A 16,449-nucleotide genomic window follows, 5' to 3' on the forward strand; every position below is an offset into this window, starting at 1 on the left:
GAAGGAAGAGAGGGAAAGGACATGAATCATGGAACCATGGAAAAATATTCTTAACTAATTAAATAAAAAATAAAATTAAAAAAAATAATAAAATGTCCAGAAAGGAACTTAGGTTCAGAGAGAAACTCAGATAAGGATAGCTTTGAAAGTAATATGTTGAAAATGTTTATATATAAATATATAAATATATATGTATATATATTTCATCTTAAAAGCAAGCAATATATGACAGATTATATATTAATCCCCCCCTTTTTGTTTTACTTTGTAAATTGAAATGTTTTCTTTTGGTTGGCCACTAATTTAAAAATGAATCTTTTTTTTAAAAATTGGTGTTTGAGTGAATGTGAGCTTTCAGTCACCAGTGTGACATGGCAGTCAAGAAAGTGAATTCAACTTTCCAGCAACATTAAGACATTCCCATTTCCTAGGAATAAGCAGGTAACAGAGTTCCACTCTTCCTTGGAGTGCTCGATCATACTGAATCTAGATCATTTTGTTCCTTTTTGGAAAACACATTTTAGGAAGCACACTGATAAGGTGAAAAGCTTCCACAAGATGTCCACCAGGATGGTGAAGAATATTGAGCTCATGACATATAAGTTAATGTATCTAGGGATGGTTATCAAGAAGAGAAGACCTACAGGGTATTAGATAGCTGTCATCAAGGATTCTGAGAGGGGTCTGTCATGCAAAGGACGGTTTGGGGCTTATTCTGCTTTGCCCAAAAGACAGAACTATGAACAACAGAAAGAAAATGCAAAACATTAAATTTAGATTTGATTTAAGGAGAAACTACCTATAACTAGAGTGTCCCAAAGCAAAATGGGGTGCCTCATGAGATGGTGCATTCATTCCACTTAATCATAGGTTTGTTTTCAAGCAAATGATTATTTGTCAGGTGTGTTGTAGAGATCTTTATTGTGGGTAATGGAAAATGATTGGTTAAATGATTGGAAGTCTCTTCCAGCTCTTAAAATTTCCACAAATCCATTTCAAATGATACATCTACGTGTGTTAGGCCCTGCTCCTAGGATATGGGTCAGAAGTTATGCCTCCAACAATGATGAAAAGACAGCAGACACACTGAAATGTCAAGAATTCCAAAGTTGATTATCCAGGACTTTTGATGGCTGAGGATCTTCTTTGACATCGTCCAACATGTATACAGATGTGAGACATGTATGTAGGCCAAAAGGATTGCTGTGAAACCAGCATTAATGCTAGTATTTTTCCCCTTTTCAATATCTCCCAATTTGTCTTGCATATATCATTCGTATAAAGTTGTTTGCATGTTGTCTCCCCTCATTAGACTGTGAGTTCCTTGACAGCAGGGACTGGTTTGGTGGTTTTCTTTTTCTTTTTTTCATTCTGTCTTTGTATCTCTAGCACTTGGCATAATGCTAAGTTGTTATTCAAGGCATGTCCAATGCTTCAGGACCCCATTTAGGGTTTTTTGGGGCAAAGAGTTCCTTCTCCAGCTCATTTTATAGATGAGGGAGCTAAGGCAAAAGGTCAAGTAAATGCTCAGACTCACGCAGCTAGTAAATAAGGCCAGATTTGAACTCAGGAAGTAATTCTTCCTGACTCAAGGCTTGACATTCTTATCCACTGCACTGCCTAGCTGCTCTTCCTGTCCCACAGTAAGTGCTTAATAAATGTTTGATTTGACCTTAACTTGTAATTGAATCTTATTCAAGATTTTTATGTGCTTTGGCAGATCTGTCCTATGATATCAGGTATTATGCATTTTGTAGTAATATGGAATGGGATTTCCCTTTGTATTTCTTCTTGCATTCTGTCATTGTTACATAAAAAGGCTATCGGATTTTGGGGGCTTATTTTGTAGCCTGCAACTTTGCTAAAGCTAATAGTCTCAATGAGTATTTCTGCTGATTCTCTAGGATTTTCCAAGTATATTATCATATCAGCCTTTCAAATGTCCACTCTGTTGCTACTAGCATTTCTAGAATTGTATCAAACAATAGTGGGAAGAGTGAGGGCCCTAGTTTTACTATTGTATTTATTGGGAAGGTTTTAGTGCAATGATGGCAAATCTTTTAAAGACAGTGTGCCAGGCCTCTCTCCCACTACAAGTGCTGGGCGTGTCCCCCACCCTTACCCTAACACATGGGAGAGAAGAAGCACTCCCATTGGCCTGCTGGGCGGAGGGGTGGGTGAAGTGAGGAATGTCCTCAGCGGGTATAGAGAGAGGGAAGGGTGTAGCCCGAGCTCTCTGCTCTCGTCCAGCTCTGTTGCCTGTGAGCCACCCACCTTAACCCCCCCCTACATGCTCCTATTGGGCTTCTGGGCAGAGGGGCATTGGATGTGAAAAGATGTCATCAGGCCTGGTGGAGAGGAGGAGGGGAGCAGCTCTGCCCAAGTCCCTCTGCCTTTCTAGTAACAAAGGGAAGGGGGTAGCGTTTGTGCCCACAGAGAGCTCTCTGCAGGCCATCTCTGGCACCCATGTCATAGGTTCACCTTCATTATTTTAGTGTATTGCCATTGCATGTGATGATTGCTTTTGGTTATAGATAGAGTATGTTTTGAATGTTTTATATATATATATATATATATATATATATATAAATATATATATATATATTTGTTTGTTTGTTTGTTTATTTATTCATTCATTCATTCATTTGTTTGTTTGTTTGTTTGTTTGTTTATTTATTTATCAATGGATAGAAAGCCAGGCCTAGAGATGAGAGGTCCTAAGTTAAAATCTGAACTCAAACACCTCCTAGTTGTGTGACTGGACAAATCACTTAACCCCATTTGCCTAGCCCTTACTGCTCTTCTGCTTTGAAACCAATACTTAGTTTTGATTCTAAGATAGGAGATAAGGAATTTTTTTAAGTCCATTGTATACCTATAATTTATAGTTTTTAGCATAAAAGTGCTTTTATTTATCAAGATGATTGTGTGAAATATGTATATTCTTTTGCCATCCCATTTATAAGAGGTCATACATAGTAGTTCCTCCAACAATTTGTTCAGTTACTGTTTTCCCTTTTATTTATCTGTATTTATTTAAAACTGAGAGAAGGATATTGAAATCTCCTGCCACTATCATGCTACTATATCTTCTTGTAGCTCAGACATTTCCTTTATAAATTTAGATACTAAAACAATTGAAATGTATAAATTTATTACTGATAATTGTTTGTTTTTTGCTTCTGGTTCCTTTCCCTTTTTTATTGTTTTTTTTTTTTGTCAAATACTATGACTACAACTCTTGCTTTCTTGGAATCATATAATGCACAGCAATTTTTTTCCATCTTAGTTTTATTTTGTGAATGTCTTTGTTTTTTAAATGTGCTTCTTATAAGCAGCAGATTGTACATTTACTGTTTTTTTTTCTTATCTAATCTGTCACTTTTTAAATTTTACTGTATTAACTATTCACATTTAAAGTTATGTTATATAAATTTATATTTTCCTCCATGTCTCTAATATTTTATTTTTTAAAGTGAGGATTTTTTTTCTTTTGCTGTTTGGGCCCTTCAGTTACTTTAGCTTAATCTTTTTTTTTGAAGGTGGCCCTATTTCAACCATTTCTCTTCTTTTCCCACCTTCCATTTTTTAAACCTATACCTTGGGGGGCAGGGGGGGGGGGCCTCAGTGGATTGAGAGCCAGGCCTAGTGATGGATCAGAGGTCCTAGATTCAAATCTGGCCTCAGACACTCCCAGCTGTGTGACCCCTGGGGCAAGTCACTTAACCCCCATTGCCTAGCTCTTACCACTCTTCTGCCTTAGAACCAATACACAGTATTGATTCTAAGATGGAAGTTAAGGGTTTAAAAAAACAACAACCTATACCTTCCATCTCAAAATCAATACTAAGTATTGGTTCCAAGTTAAAAAAACAGTAGTAAAGGTTAAGCATTTGGGGTTAAATGACTTGCCAGCTAAGGAAATATATTAAGGCCTGATTTGAATTCAGGACCTCCCCCCCACCCCCATCTCTAGGCCTGGTTCTCAATTCACTGAACTGAATTACCTCACCCCCACCACTATTTGTGATTCCTTTGAAGTTTTATTTATTTATTTATTCCTTTTTCTTTCCTGTTTTTATATGGTTATATAATTCTTCCCCCTCTTATTTTCTCTTAGTCAGGTAGATGCTCCCTTCTTCTCTTCTCTCTTCAACTAGTCCTGTTGGGGTTTTTTGTTTGTTTGTTTGTTTTTGGTATTTAATTTTTAGGTGCCCTTTTCCTGAAAGGATTTTTTTCTTTTATTCATACTCCTTCTATCTACTGTAGACCCTTCATTCTGTGGTCATTACTAATATAATTATCTAGTCTCTCTAGTCTCTGTATTCCTCATGTAATCAAAACTTCCAAGATAGCTATTCTGGACTCTTCCCACTAGGGCGGTTTATGCCATTGCCTAGTAGATTCTCCTGCTATTTCTCTGTGCCTACTCCTAGAAAAATGCCAAAACTTATAGATGTCAGAGAGAACACTGCCTCATAGTTGGGCATCCCTACCTCCATGTCCTTGATTAGGCAGCCCAGGGCTAATCCTAATATGCAAGCCCTCCCCCTAGTTATTTTTACTTTCTTTTTCCCATTTGCCTTAAAATCTCCTCCCAGGCTCTGTACCTTCCTAGTTCTCACTTCTCTCCTTTGGAGGTAGGATAAGTGGTCTTTTCAAGCAACAAATCCCACAGAGCATACCCAGTGAAAATTCCCCATCTCCTTTCATAGAATCTCTCTCCCTCACTAGTAGAATTCATTAGTGGAATTCTTTCCCACTACTAAAGCAAAGCCTTCTTCCTTATCCCTCCCCCTTTTCAATCCTTTGCCTCTTTTCTCCTCACCCTCTATCCTGTAGTCTTTCTCTTCCTGAGACCATAGGGGTCACATTCCCCACATTGCTAGGTCTTGTCACTATGTTTTCCCATAATGCTCACCTCTTTACTGTTATTTCCACTGGACTTCCACTTTACCCTTGTGTCTCCTTATGTATATATTCAGAAAGAAGTCTCTTACTGGTCTCTCTGATGTCACTATTGATATTGCTGTTCTTGACTTATGCATTTATTCACCCCTCCTTCGTTTTATAATCTGAAGTGTTTGAGAAACAAATAATCTGTTTGGATCTGATTTTATCTCTAATAATGTTGCAAATACCTCTTTATTACAGAACATTCATCTATTCTCATTTATGGTTTTGCTCAGATTTGAAGGTGTGGGTAGGTCACTCTGGGCTCCATTGTTCTTCAGAACATATTGTTCCATTCCCTCCAGAGTTTTCTGATGGGTACAGACTAGTCATGCTTTTCCTTTGTATTTGAAAGTCTTTCTCCTGACAGCTTGTAGAACTTGTTTCTGAAATTGAATTATTAAATGTATCCAACTATGTTTCTGGAACTTCACAGTCTTGAGGTTTTGTTTTGTTTTTTCTAGAGGCAATCTACAAATTCTTTCATTTGTTATTCCAATTGTCTATATTTAAAAGTTCTTGATACTTCTCTTATATTATTTGTTGCATTAAAGTATTCAGGTTTTTAATCTTGTCATATTTTTACCTATAATCCTTAGGTCATTATTATGCATTATCTTCATGTTCACTTTTGTTTTGCTTTTTTAAGTATATTCTTTTAGAGTTGTTATTGGTTTTTCTTTTATCTTCTGTACTGCCCCTTCACTTCTGTGTATTTTCATCACTCTCAATCTACTGTTCTCTCTCTTTTGTTTCTTTGGAAAGACTTGCCATTACAAATTCCAGTTTTTCTATTCTGCCCATTATTTTTGCTGTTCAGACCATAAATTCTAATCCCATTCTAATTTATTTTTTGAATCACTCAGGAACAGCACATTGTAGTTCCATGTTCTCAAATTCCACAAGTTTTCTGTCTTAATCAAGTGTTAGATTACTTTCCTTCGTTTTGAAGTATTTATTCATAGATACCTGAACTCAATTTAGGCTTAACCCCAAGAGCATATTCATATTTCCTTATGTTGTTAATGTTTTCCCTGTTGATTTTTGTCAAAGTCTTTCAGTTTTTTCTTCCTGAGATCTTTGAATTTAGTCCCTTCCATCCTCCTTCACCCCTTGCTATTTTTCCCTATTTCTCATTTTCTGACTCCCTTTCCTCCCAACTTTGGCTTCCTTAGCAGGCTGTATATTTCAAAGTGTCTCAGCCTTCTCCAACATTAGATAATTCACAGTTCACCAATCTAAGACTCTGGCCCAAGTTACTTTTTAGGGGTCAGAACTGGCCCCAGCTGGGTGCTAAGCAATTTCTCTCAGGCTTATAGGAGGTGCTGCACAGTCTACCCACATACAGTATCCTGTCTTGCTCCTCTATCCTCAGTTCTCTGGCCTGGGCCACAATTCAGAGCATTTCTGCACTTGTGATACTCAGTGGGTTTCTGTGGTTTAGATCTCTAAGGTTCTTGGAGAAGGCGGTAGGATCAAATGGGGTGTGGAGTTGTACTCTCTGTCAAGCCTAGACCCAGGTCCTGACTTTTTCCTCTGTTCTTCCACTCTCCTACAAAGAGCTTTTGCAGCACAGGCTGTTGTTGCTGCTGCTTTGGTATAATAGCACTGACTGTCTTTCTTGAGCCATAGCAGACTTCCATAGCCTGGAGTGGAGATCTCCATAGCACTGGAAAGAGAGATGGGGGATTGAGGTGTGGGTTTGGGTTCTGTCAGAAGCCAGTGTTGTGATCTCGGGTCAGCTAATGAAACCTCTTGGCTGAGAGAGTGGTACACAGTGGGCAAGGGGTACTGAATGAGCTCAGGGTAGGCATCAGTTCCTGAGTTATTTTTTCTTCTTTTTACCTTCTTTTGGATTTTTGGCGTCCTAGACCATAGAGATATATCAAGTTGCTTTATCTTTGGGCACAATTCCGTTTTGGAGAGGGTTGAGAGGTTGAGGGGACCAAAGAAATGTCTAGTCTTCCCTCTTACTGGTCACATGACCCAGAAAGCCCCAATCCCCCTTAACATTAGTGCCTTCCCTCTGAGATTATCAGCAGTTTATCCCGTACATGACTTGTTTGTACAAGTTTTCTCCCCCATTAGATTGTGGCTTCCTTGAGAACAGGGACTATCTTTTGCTTTTCTTTGTATCATTAGCATTTAGCACAATGCCTGCCACATGTAAAAGTGCTTCATTAAGCTTTGTTGACTTGCTTTCCTAAAACAATTAGGCTTAATTTCAAAATATCATGTTATTAAACACATTAGAGAATACTTCTGTAGCAATTCACATTTCTTACCCTTACTGTTTCATCATTGGTATTAAAATAGTATGTGATACCATATCTGTGGGGTACATAATTTATCACATATGAAAACATTTTTGAAAATAACCCCCAACCCACCCAGGGGCAAAGGTGTACATAAACAAGTGATTTAGTCATCTAAAAGCGAATAGGATAACTAGAGAAAGAATACACCAGGAACAGAAGCATTCATTGTCTATTGGCTCCAGGGTGTGTCCATATCATTGCCTAGTAAGCTAGAAGATGGGGAATTCCAGAAAGAAGTGAGGTAGGGAATGTTGGTATAAACAAGAAAAGCCTAGAAGGATATATGAAGCAAGGAACAGGATAGAAATGCAGGAAGAGGGCCAGCGCCAAGAAGCCTAAAAGTCTGAGGTTCATATAGCTTCTGCTTCTGAAAGGGGAGAGGCCTCAATATCAAGCTACTTCAACGGATAGAGAAATTAGCTTCATAAATAAGAACAAACCAGGAAATTTGCTTCAAGCAACCAAACAGAACAAATAAGCCAGTCCAGTTCCTACACCCACCCTCCATTAATAAGGTTATAAAAATGGATTCTAGAAAATCTGAAGTACAAAATAGCCTAGCCAAATACAATTTATAATCAGCTAGTAAACTAGTAGTTGATTTAACAACATCCAACCCAGATTGCTTAAGCTAATCTCACCCAAAAAATTCAGGAAAGAGAACTGGAAACTCAGCCAGGATGAGGTTGAACAAAGAAGTAACAAGGCCTAGTTCCATTTATTGTCATATGTAGGGCCAGGATTAATTGTGAATATATCTAGATATGTAGACAACTGACAAAAATTTAAGAGCAACACATTCCCCATTACAAGTGCTCAAAGGATATGAAGTTTTCAAAAGAAGAAATGTAAACTACCCAACAATTATACACAAAAAAAGGTCTTGATAATAAAGAAAATCCAAATTAAAACAAGTTTAAAATTTCACTTCACACTCATCACAATCAGCAAAGATTATGATAAACTAAATGGAAATAATCAATCAATGTAGAAGCGAAAGACAACAGTCACAAATAGATAAATATCCTAATACACTATTAGTGGGGCTTTGAATTGATCTATTCAAGAAAATAATCTGGAATAATATCAGAAAGTTACTGAATTATTAATACCTTCTGCCTCCTACAATCCCAAAGACATCAAAAACAAAGAGAAGAGCTCTATGTATTCATTCAAAGCAACGCATTTTGTCAAATTTTTTAAACTAGAAAAAAATGGTAGGCACTTTTTATTTGGGTAATGGCTGACTAAATTGTGGTTTGTGAATGAAATAATATAGTAGCAATATTACTATGTATACATTATTACACCCTAAGAAATGAGAAAGAGGAGAAATTTAAAAAAACATGCAAGATATAAACAATGAATCTGAAGCCTTTGGTTTCCTTACATGCAAAATGGGTATAATAAATGATAGCATTTAGTTTATAGGATATAGGATTGTTGTGAGAATCAAACAAGATAATGTATGTATAATACTTTTTAAATCTTTTAAATAAGTGCTATATGAATTCCACCTATTTCAGGAATACAAAATACAACAAGAAAGATGTCTAATCTCATATTAATGGGATGATCCATTGCATGATTTAGAAGCTGAACCCCCAAGACTAAATGGCCCTTCTCCACCTCTCATCTTGGTTTCTTAGTTCAAATTCTTTCTGCAAGAGTCTTTTCCTAGGCCCCCACTGCCAATATCTTCCTTCTGAGATTGCTTTCTTACATATCTCCCTCTCCTGTTTTCATGTTGTCTTCTCTATTACATAGCAGACCCCTTGATGGTAGGTAGGGACTGTTTTTGCCTTTTTAAAATCTCTCAATCACTTAGCATAGTGCCTGATGCTTAATATTAAATAATTATCAAGTGTCTACTTTGTACCAGGTACTATGCAAAGCACTAGCAATACAAAGACAAAGGCAATCCATGCCCTTTTGAGGAGTTCATACTATTTATTAACTTGACTTGGTGACTAGTCTTAGAGAATAAATGATGAAAACAAACCTCTATATTCTCTCTCAGTGGAGAGAGATGGGGTATGATGGGTACATAATGTTGCATATTTAGACCTGGGTTGGTCATTTTAACTATTTCTATTTGTTTGTAGAGAGGGGTTCTATTATGGGTCAAGGCATGGAATAATATGTAGAAATTTGATGGCATCAATAAAAATATTTGTACTTTGTTATAAAACCAAATCCTTTCTGATTCTTTGTTGAAATCATCTTGTTTATTTTTTATTTTAGGAATTTGACAACTCTCTGTTTCTTTTGTTTTCTCTCCCTCTACCTTCTCACTCTGGTTCCCATTGGGTTAACTAGAAGTTTCTCAATTTTTTGATAGTATATTTTTTTAAATCCCCTTAATTTTGTTGAGAACTTCTGTAGTCTATTTCTAATGTGTTGAGAATCAGATGAGATAATGAATGTATGTATAACACTTTTTAAATCTTAAAGTGATATATAAATGCCAGGTATGTGTTATTTGCATGGAACAAGGCAAAGAAGTGGAGGGAAAAACCTATGTCCTTTCTCATAAACCAAAACAGGAGCTGAGGAAATCTAGGTTCAGAAAGAAGATGCTATCAGCTAGAAACCAGTAGGGACCACCAGCTAGACAAGTCCTAGAGCTCGCTGGTAGAAAGAAAAAAGAGGGAGATATGCTGGGATAGAGTAGGCCAGAGAAGCCAAAGGCATCCTTGTCAAGTCAATATCTATCAATATAGTAGGGGTTTATTTAAAAATACATACCCACATACAGACATTTATATATACATGTTTACTAACAAATTGGATTTTTAAAAAAAAAAAAAGAAAACTATTCACCATTCAATTTCCCTTACTGCCTTTTCTCTTTATTCTACTAAAGTCAATGAAATCTCACTCCCTATCTTCAATTCTAGAAAGAAAACTATTTGGAGATAAGGGTTAATCAATTACCTGCACTTTTAGTTTTGCTGCATCCATCTTTTTTCGGAACTCCTTCTGTAATCTCAGCTTCAAAGCAACATCCCTCAGATCCTTGTTTTCCAGTTCCTGTAGCTGTTTCTGTGTTTCAGTTAATTCCACTTTGGCCTGTTCTGCTTCATGCGCCAGTTTTGTTACTCTCAGAGAATACTGTTTACTTACAGCCTTGGCATCATTGCCTTAATAAAAAGAAATTTTTAATGATTCAAAAATCATCTGTAGAATTTACTTCAATTAGAAAAAGTTAAAATAATCAACATTAAACCTATGAATTAAATAGATAAGAGTTAACAGTGCTTACCAAAATAATATAAAGACTTGGCTTAATGTTATACTGATTAAAATACTAACTGAAAGCTATATAGAATTAAGGAAAATAATAACAAAATTTATTTAGAAAAACAAAAGGTCAAAGAATATATGGGGATAAAAGGATGAAAATATACACTACATTTTCAGGTTAAAATCTCAACTTATTTGGAAATCAGTGGCTATCAAAACTTTCTGGCACTTGCATGTCAAAAGATATATGGCTTCCTCTCCCTCCTTTCTTTAAAAAAATTATTACAGTGAACAGCTCTTTGTGTAGGGGAGAGGAAGAAATGAATATCATATAAAAAAACAAGAAGATGTAAATATAAATAAGATTATTTTTATGAGAGTAAAATATATCTTTAAGACCTTTCAGGGATGCAGCTAAAACTGTCTGTGGGAAAAATTCTCTCTCTAAAAATATTTAGTTAAAAGAAAAAGAAAGGATTAATTAATTGAATACTTTTTTTCAATTTGAAAAAAATCAACAAATCCAAAACAAGCCCAGAAGGAGAAATTTCAAAAATTAAAAAAAGAGGAAATAGACTACACACTTCAGTACTAAACAAAACTAAGGGATATTTTTTCGATAGATTATCAAAAAATTGAGATATCTTTATTTAACCCAATGGGAGCTAGAGTGAGAGGTAGAGAGAGAGAGAGAGAGAGAGAGAGAGAGAGAGAGAGAGAGAGAGAGAGAGAGAGAGAGCAAAAGAATGAAAGAGAAAGTTGTCAGATTCCTAAAATAAAAAATAAACAAGGTAAATTCAAAAAGATCAGAACAGAAAAAATTAAGAAACTACAAACTACAACTATATATTAGCTAACCGAGAGCTTAAAAGAAATTGATAATTATCTACATAAATCTATAAAATACTTAAATTAACAAAGTTATTCTAAATATAATCCTAAATAATCCAGTCTCAAAAAGAAACCAAACAAGTCCTTATTGAACTGCCAAAGAAAAAATGTTGGTTAAAATAGATATACAAGATAATTCTGTCAAATCTTTAAAGAGAAATAAATGTTTTATAGAAATTATTCATAATAATTAAGAAAAATATACTCTACCAAATTCCTTTTTACGAGGCAAATAAAATCTTAATTTAAAAACCAAGGACACTAATGAATAACTATGCAAATTCTTTAAAATTTAGTAAGAAAATTCCAATTACATATCCCTGAAATTATTTGACCAAGACCCAAGTTGGATTTATACCACAAATGTCAGGATGTTATATTAAGAAAATAATTATCATAATTGACCATACAAATAATAAAACTAATGATTCCATCAATGGTGGGGGAAAATCTTAGATTAAAATATAGTATTCATTTATTTTAAAAATTCTAAAAGTCAAAAGACTATAAAAAGAACTCTTTTTGATTATGATAAAAACATAAATAAAAAATGGAATATTTACATTATTTGCAATCAAGAAATAAAAAAACTTTCCCAATATCAGGGTAAAACAAAAATGTCTATTTTTGTCATTAACATTTTAGATAGTTCTAAAAATATGAAAAGTAGCTATGAAAGAAGTTAAAGGTATAAAACACAAGCAGAGAATAGATAAATCATCTCCATTTTCACACGATATTGTAATTTATCTAAAAAATAAAATTAATAAAAAATTAAAAGAGTAAATTAAATATTAAAAGTTTTTGTAAAGAATACAAAAAATCCATTAAAATCACAGCATTACTATACATAGCACTAGCAAAAAAACCAGGAAAAATGATGGTAACAGAAATGTCACATTCCCCAACCAACTTTACTCAGGTGTCCTCCTCCAGCTAAACTAGCTCTGATGCCAGCCAGCTTTCTTGGAGCCTCTGCTTTCTGGATTGAGGATACTTTCCAATTCATTCAAAACAATTATAAAGTACACAAAACAAAGTATCTTAATGTCCCTCCGAGAACAACATAGGGAATAATATAATAAGAAATGAATTTAATATGATTTGAAAAAGAACATAAATACAACTATAAAACACTTTAAAGAAATTTGGGCCATGGTGATAAAAATAAGGATATGGCCTAAATTTATTTATAGGTTTAATATGCTACCAAAAAGGTAACTTTATAAAATAAGACAAAGTGATTAAAATTCATTTGAAATAACGAATCTAGAATATTAATGTAAACAATGAAAAAGACAGGAGTGATGCAGACTCAGTACTTCTAGACTTCAAAGTATAAAATAAAAAGCAATAATCATAAAAGTATTCTAGTTAAAAGACATAAAAAGTCTATCAATGGAACAGAATAAATGTGTAAAGACTCAGAAATAATCACAGTATATGGCAAATCCATAAGCATAAACTACTAGAAGGAATGTCTATTCTAAGAAAATGATTAGTTTTAACTGGACAGATGTGTTTGACCAAAATTAATTTAGGACAGCATCTAACACTATACACCAACAATAAAATGTAAATATGACCTAAATATAAAAAGGTCACATCATCAAAGAAAAGGTATTAGCAGAGAATAGAAGATGATGGCATTTTTCACAATTATGGGTGGGGAAAATTCTTAAACAAGGCAAAGAGGTCATCATAAAAGATAAAATATACAATTTTTAACTACAGAAAATGGAAAATCTTTTACATAAACAAAATCAGTAAGACTAGAACAAAAAGAGGAATTGCAGAGTAAGGAAGAAAATTCCAGTGTGAGGAATATGTCTAAAAAAAGTTTGAAATCTCAGAAATATTGAGAACTGACAAAAAATATATCAAACTGGGAGGCAGGCTAAGTGGCTCAGTGTATCAAGAGCCAGGCCTAGAGATGGGAGATCCTGGGTTCAAATTTGATCTTAGACACTTCCTAGCTGTGTGATCCTGGGCAAGTCATTTAACCCCCATTGCCTAGCCCTTACTGATCTCTCTTCCTGCATGCTCACACATACACACATAACACCCAGACCAAAAACCATTCTGTAATTAATACACAAGTGGTTAAAGCATCTTCAAAAGAAGTTTAAACTTTCAAAAACTATAAGGGAAAAGCAAATAAAACCAACTCTAGACTTTTACCTCACACCCATTAAACTGTCAAAGATAATAAAAAAAAAGTAAATGTTATAAGGGTTTTGAGATGATTGGCTCACAATTCACTATGTTGAGGTATAAATTATTAATCCAAATATTCTGGAAAATTTTTTGGAATTATGAAAAAGGTAGCTAAAATGTTCATATCCATTTGACCCTGTAATCCCACAACTAAACATGCATCTCAAAAAGGTTTAGGATAGAAGGAAAGGTTCTACATTTGCAAAGATAGTCTGGCTTAATAATTTGGTGTATGATTATTATGGGATAGTACTATGTTATAAGAAAGAACAAATATGAAGAATTTGAAAAAATAAGACTTATTGGAACTGATGCAGAGTGAAGCAATAGAACCAAGTAATAACATACATGGTGACTGAAAGAAGATAAATAAAAAGGACAGAAAAAGGCAGCTGACCTACATGATTCCATTCTAATGACCAGTTCCAGTCCCAGAGAGAACAGAAGATAAGCCATATCTTCTCTCTCCTGTCATTAGAAAGTTTGGAGACCACAGGTGTACAATGTTGTATCCTCTGACAGGGTCCCTCTGAAGGAGTTACTTTACTTCATTTACAGAGAAATATTTATTGCAATGTGTGAGGAACACTGATTTTTTTAAAATGCTATATTCTACTGTGTTGGATTCATAATGAGGCTACAGTATGCATTGAAAAAGCAAAAGTAGTGTTGTAATGTTAGTAACAAAAATATTGTTGCATATGAGCTGGCTTACAAGAAACCATTACCTGTTTTAATTAATTCTTTAATGAGTTCTTCCTTCATCTTGATATTGATTGTAAGTTCTCTCATTTTTTGCTTAGCTTCTGTGAGTCTGAGTTCTGAATTCTTCAATTTTTGCATGTTTAATACCTGACTTTCCTGGAGACTTTCAACCTTTATACCTTAAACATAAAAGAAGCAAAACTCAATTCAAACAAACATTTATTAAGCACCTAGTACATTGCAAAGCACAGTACTAAGTGCTAAGACTACAAAAAGGAAAAATAACATGATCTCTGCCCTTCAAAGAGTTTACAATCTAATAGGGAGGCGTATTAAAGCATAAAAAAATAAATATAGAATACGACAGAATAACTAGGACAACAAAGGAAAGATAAAAAGTACTATAAGAAAATCTGAGGAGGAAGAAATTACACTAGGCAGGAGGAAGTAGGAAGGTTTCATGAGGGAAGGCAACAATCTGAGTTAAGAAAGGGATACAATCCCAGGCATGAGGAAGGGGCTGCTATATGAACAACAGTGAGACAAGAGACAGTACTGATATGATTACTGCCATTGGATACAATATAATATAATATGAAATATTGTATTCCATTGAATATAAGATAGAAACAGCTAATAATCTAAATTGACAAGAACTTAAGAGTACACTGCCAAAATAAGGAGGCTCTATATTTTCTCCTTAATAAGTAATGAGGAATTACTGAAGTTTCTTGAGCAGGAAAGTAATATGGTTAAAATTTGCATATTAGTAGCATGATTTTAGGACAGCTAGGTGGTCCAGTGTTTGAAGTGCTGGGCCCAAAGTCAGAAAGACTCATCTTCCTGTAGTTGTGTGACCCTAATAGGCAAGTCACTTAATCCTATTTGCCTCAGAGTTTCCTCCTCTGTAAAATGAGCTGGAGAAGGGAATCACAAACCACTCCAGTATCTCTGTCCAGAAAACCCAAATAGGATTCACAAAGTGTCTGACATGACTGAAAAACGACTGAACAACAAAATGTTATTTTATCATCTGTGTGAAGGAGGAAATGTAGAGAAGAAAGAGGCAGATTGACTAGTAGGAAGGCTATTACGATGGTCCCAAAGAGAGATTAGAGCTTTAGTAAGGACGGTAGCTCTGTGACTGAGTGAAGAAAATGAGGCTAGATGTAAGAAATATACATATTGAAACAAAAATATCTGTTAACTAACTGGATACAGAAAATGGATATAGAAATGATGAAATAGTTAATGATGACTTGGAGGTTTCCATCTGGCCCAGTAGAGAGATGGTGGTTCCAACAATATAAGAAGAAAAGTTGGAAGAAAGGACATGTTTAGAGAAAAAAATGAGTTCCATTTAGGATATAAATTTGGGGTGCCAGCAGGTCATCCAGAAGGAAATACTCAATAAAAAGCTGAAGACATAGGTCTAGATCTCAAGGAAATACTGAGTTCAATATAAATTTGGCAGTCATTTGCATGGAAGTAATAAGTGAACCCATGGAAGAGTACAAGATCATCAAGGGAGAGATTATAGAGAGAAGCAAAAAGGGTTTCCAGGGCAGAGCTTTGGAGGTTGGTCAAATGTTAGAGAAAGATACCAACAATGGAGGCAACAAAAGAATGAACAGACAGGTAAGAAGGAAGAGACGTAGTAGACAGTAGTATCACTTCTAGGAAAAGAAAGAAAAACCAGAAGGAAGGGGTGGTTCTGCAACTGTGTTCTCCAAGATCACAACAACAATCTCTTTAACTGCTAAATTAAATAGATTCTTTGGTCTCCATTCTCATCCTATTTAAACTGAAGGATCTGACACTATCCAACCAAGTAGATGCTTTCTTCTCCCTTGGTTTCCATGACTTTGCTCTGTCTTGTTTCTTCTTCTCCTGACTAGTAAGTGCGTATGTCTCCCAAAGCTCTGTCTTGGGCCCTACTCTCTTCTTCTCTAAGACATATCTTCAGCTCCCATGAGTTCAATTATCATCTATCTCTACATAGCCTCCCAAAAGCTCTATATCTAAATGTAATATAAATTCTAAATTCTAGTCTACTTTTAACTGCCTTCCTAAATGTTTCGCCATCCTAGTCTAAACTCAACAACCAGTGTGGAGTTCA

General features: G+C 35.0%; 1 protein-coding gene across 4 annotated transcripts in view; it reads right to left on the reverse strand.

Moving 5' to 3' along the window:
- Nucleotides 1-16,449, reverse strand: part of KIF27 (kinesin family member 27) — a 97,429-nt gene that overhangs the window by 42,534 nt on the left and 38,446 nt on the right. For all 4 annotated transcript variants that reach the window (XM_044658507.1, XM_044658515.1, XM_044658522.1 and 1 more), the window contains exons 8-9: nt 14,354-14,509; nt 10,209-10,414 (exon numbers count right to left, since the gene is read on the reverse strand). In XM_044658507.1, coding sequence (XP_044514442.1) covers nt 10,209-10,414; nt 14,354-14,509 — 362 coding nt within the window. The remainder of the gene's footprint in view (nt 1-10,208; nt 10,415-14,353; nt 14,510-16,449) is intronic.

Source organism: Gracilinanus agilis, chromosome 1 (assembly GCF_016433145.1).
Source record: "Gracilinanus agilis isolate LMUSP501 chromosome 1, AgileGrace, whole genome shotgun sequence".
Classification (NCBI taxonomy): Eukaryota; Metazoa; Chordata; class Mammalia; order Didelphimorphia; family Didelphidae; genus Gracilinanus; species Gracilinanus agilis.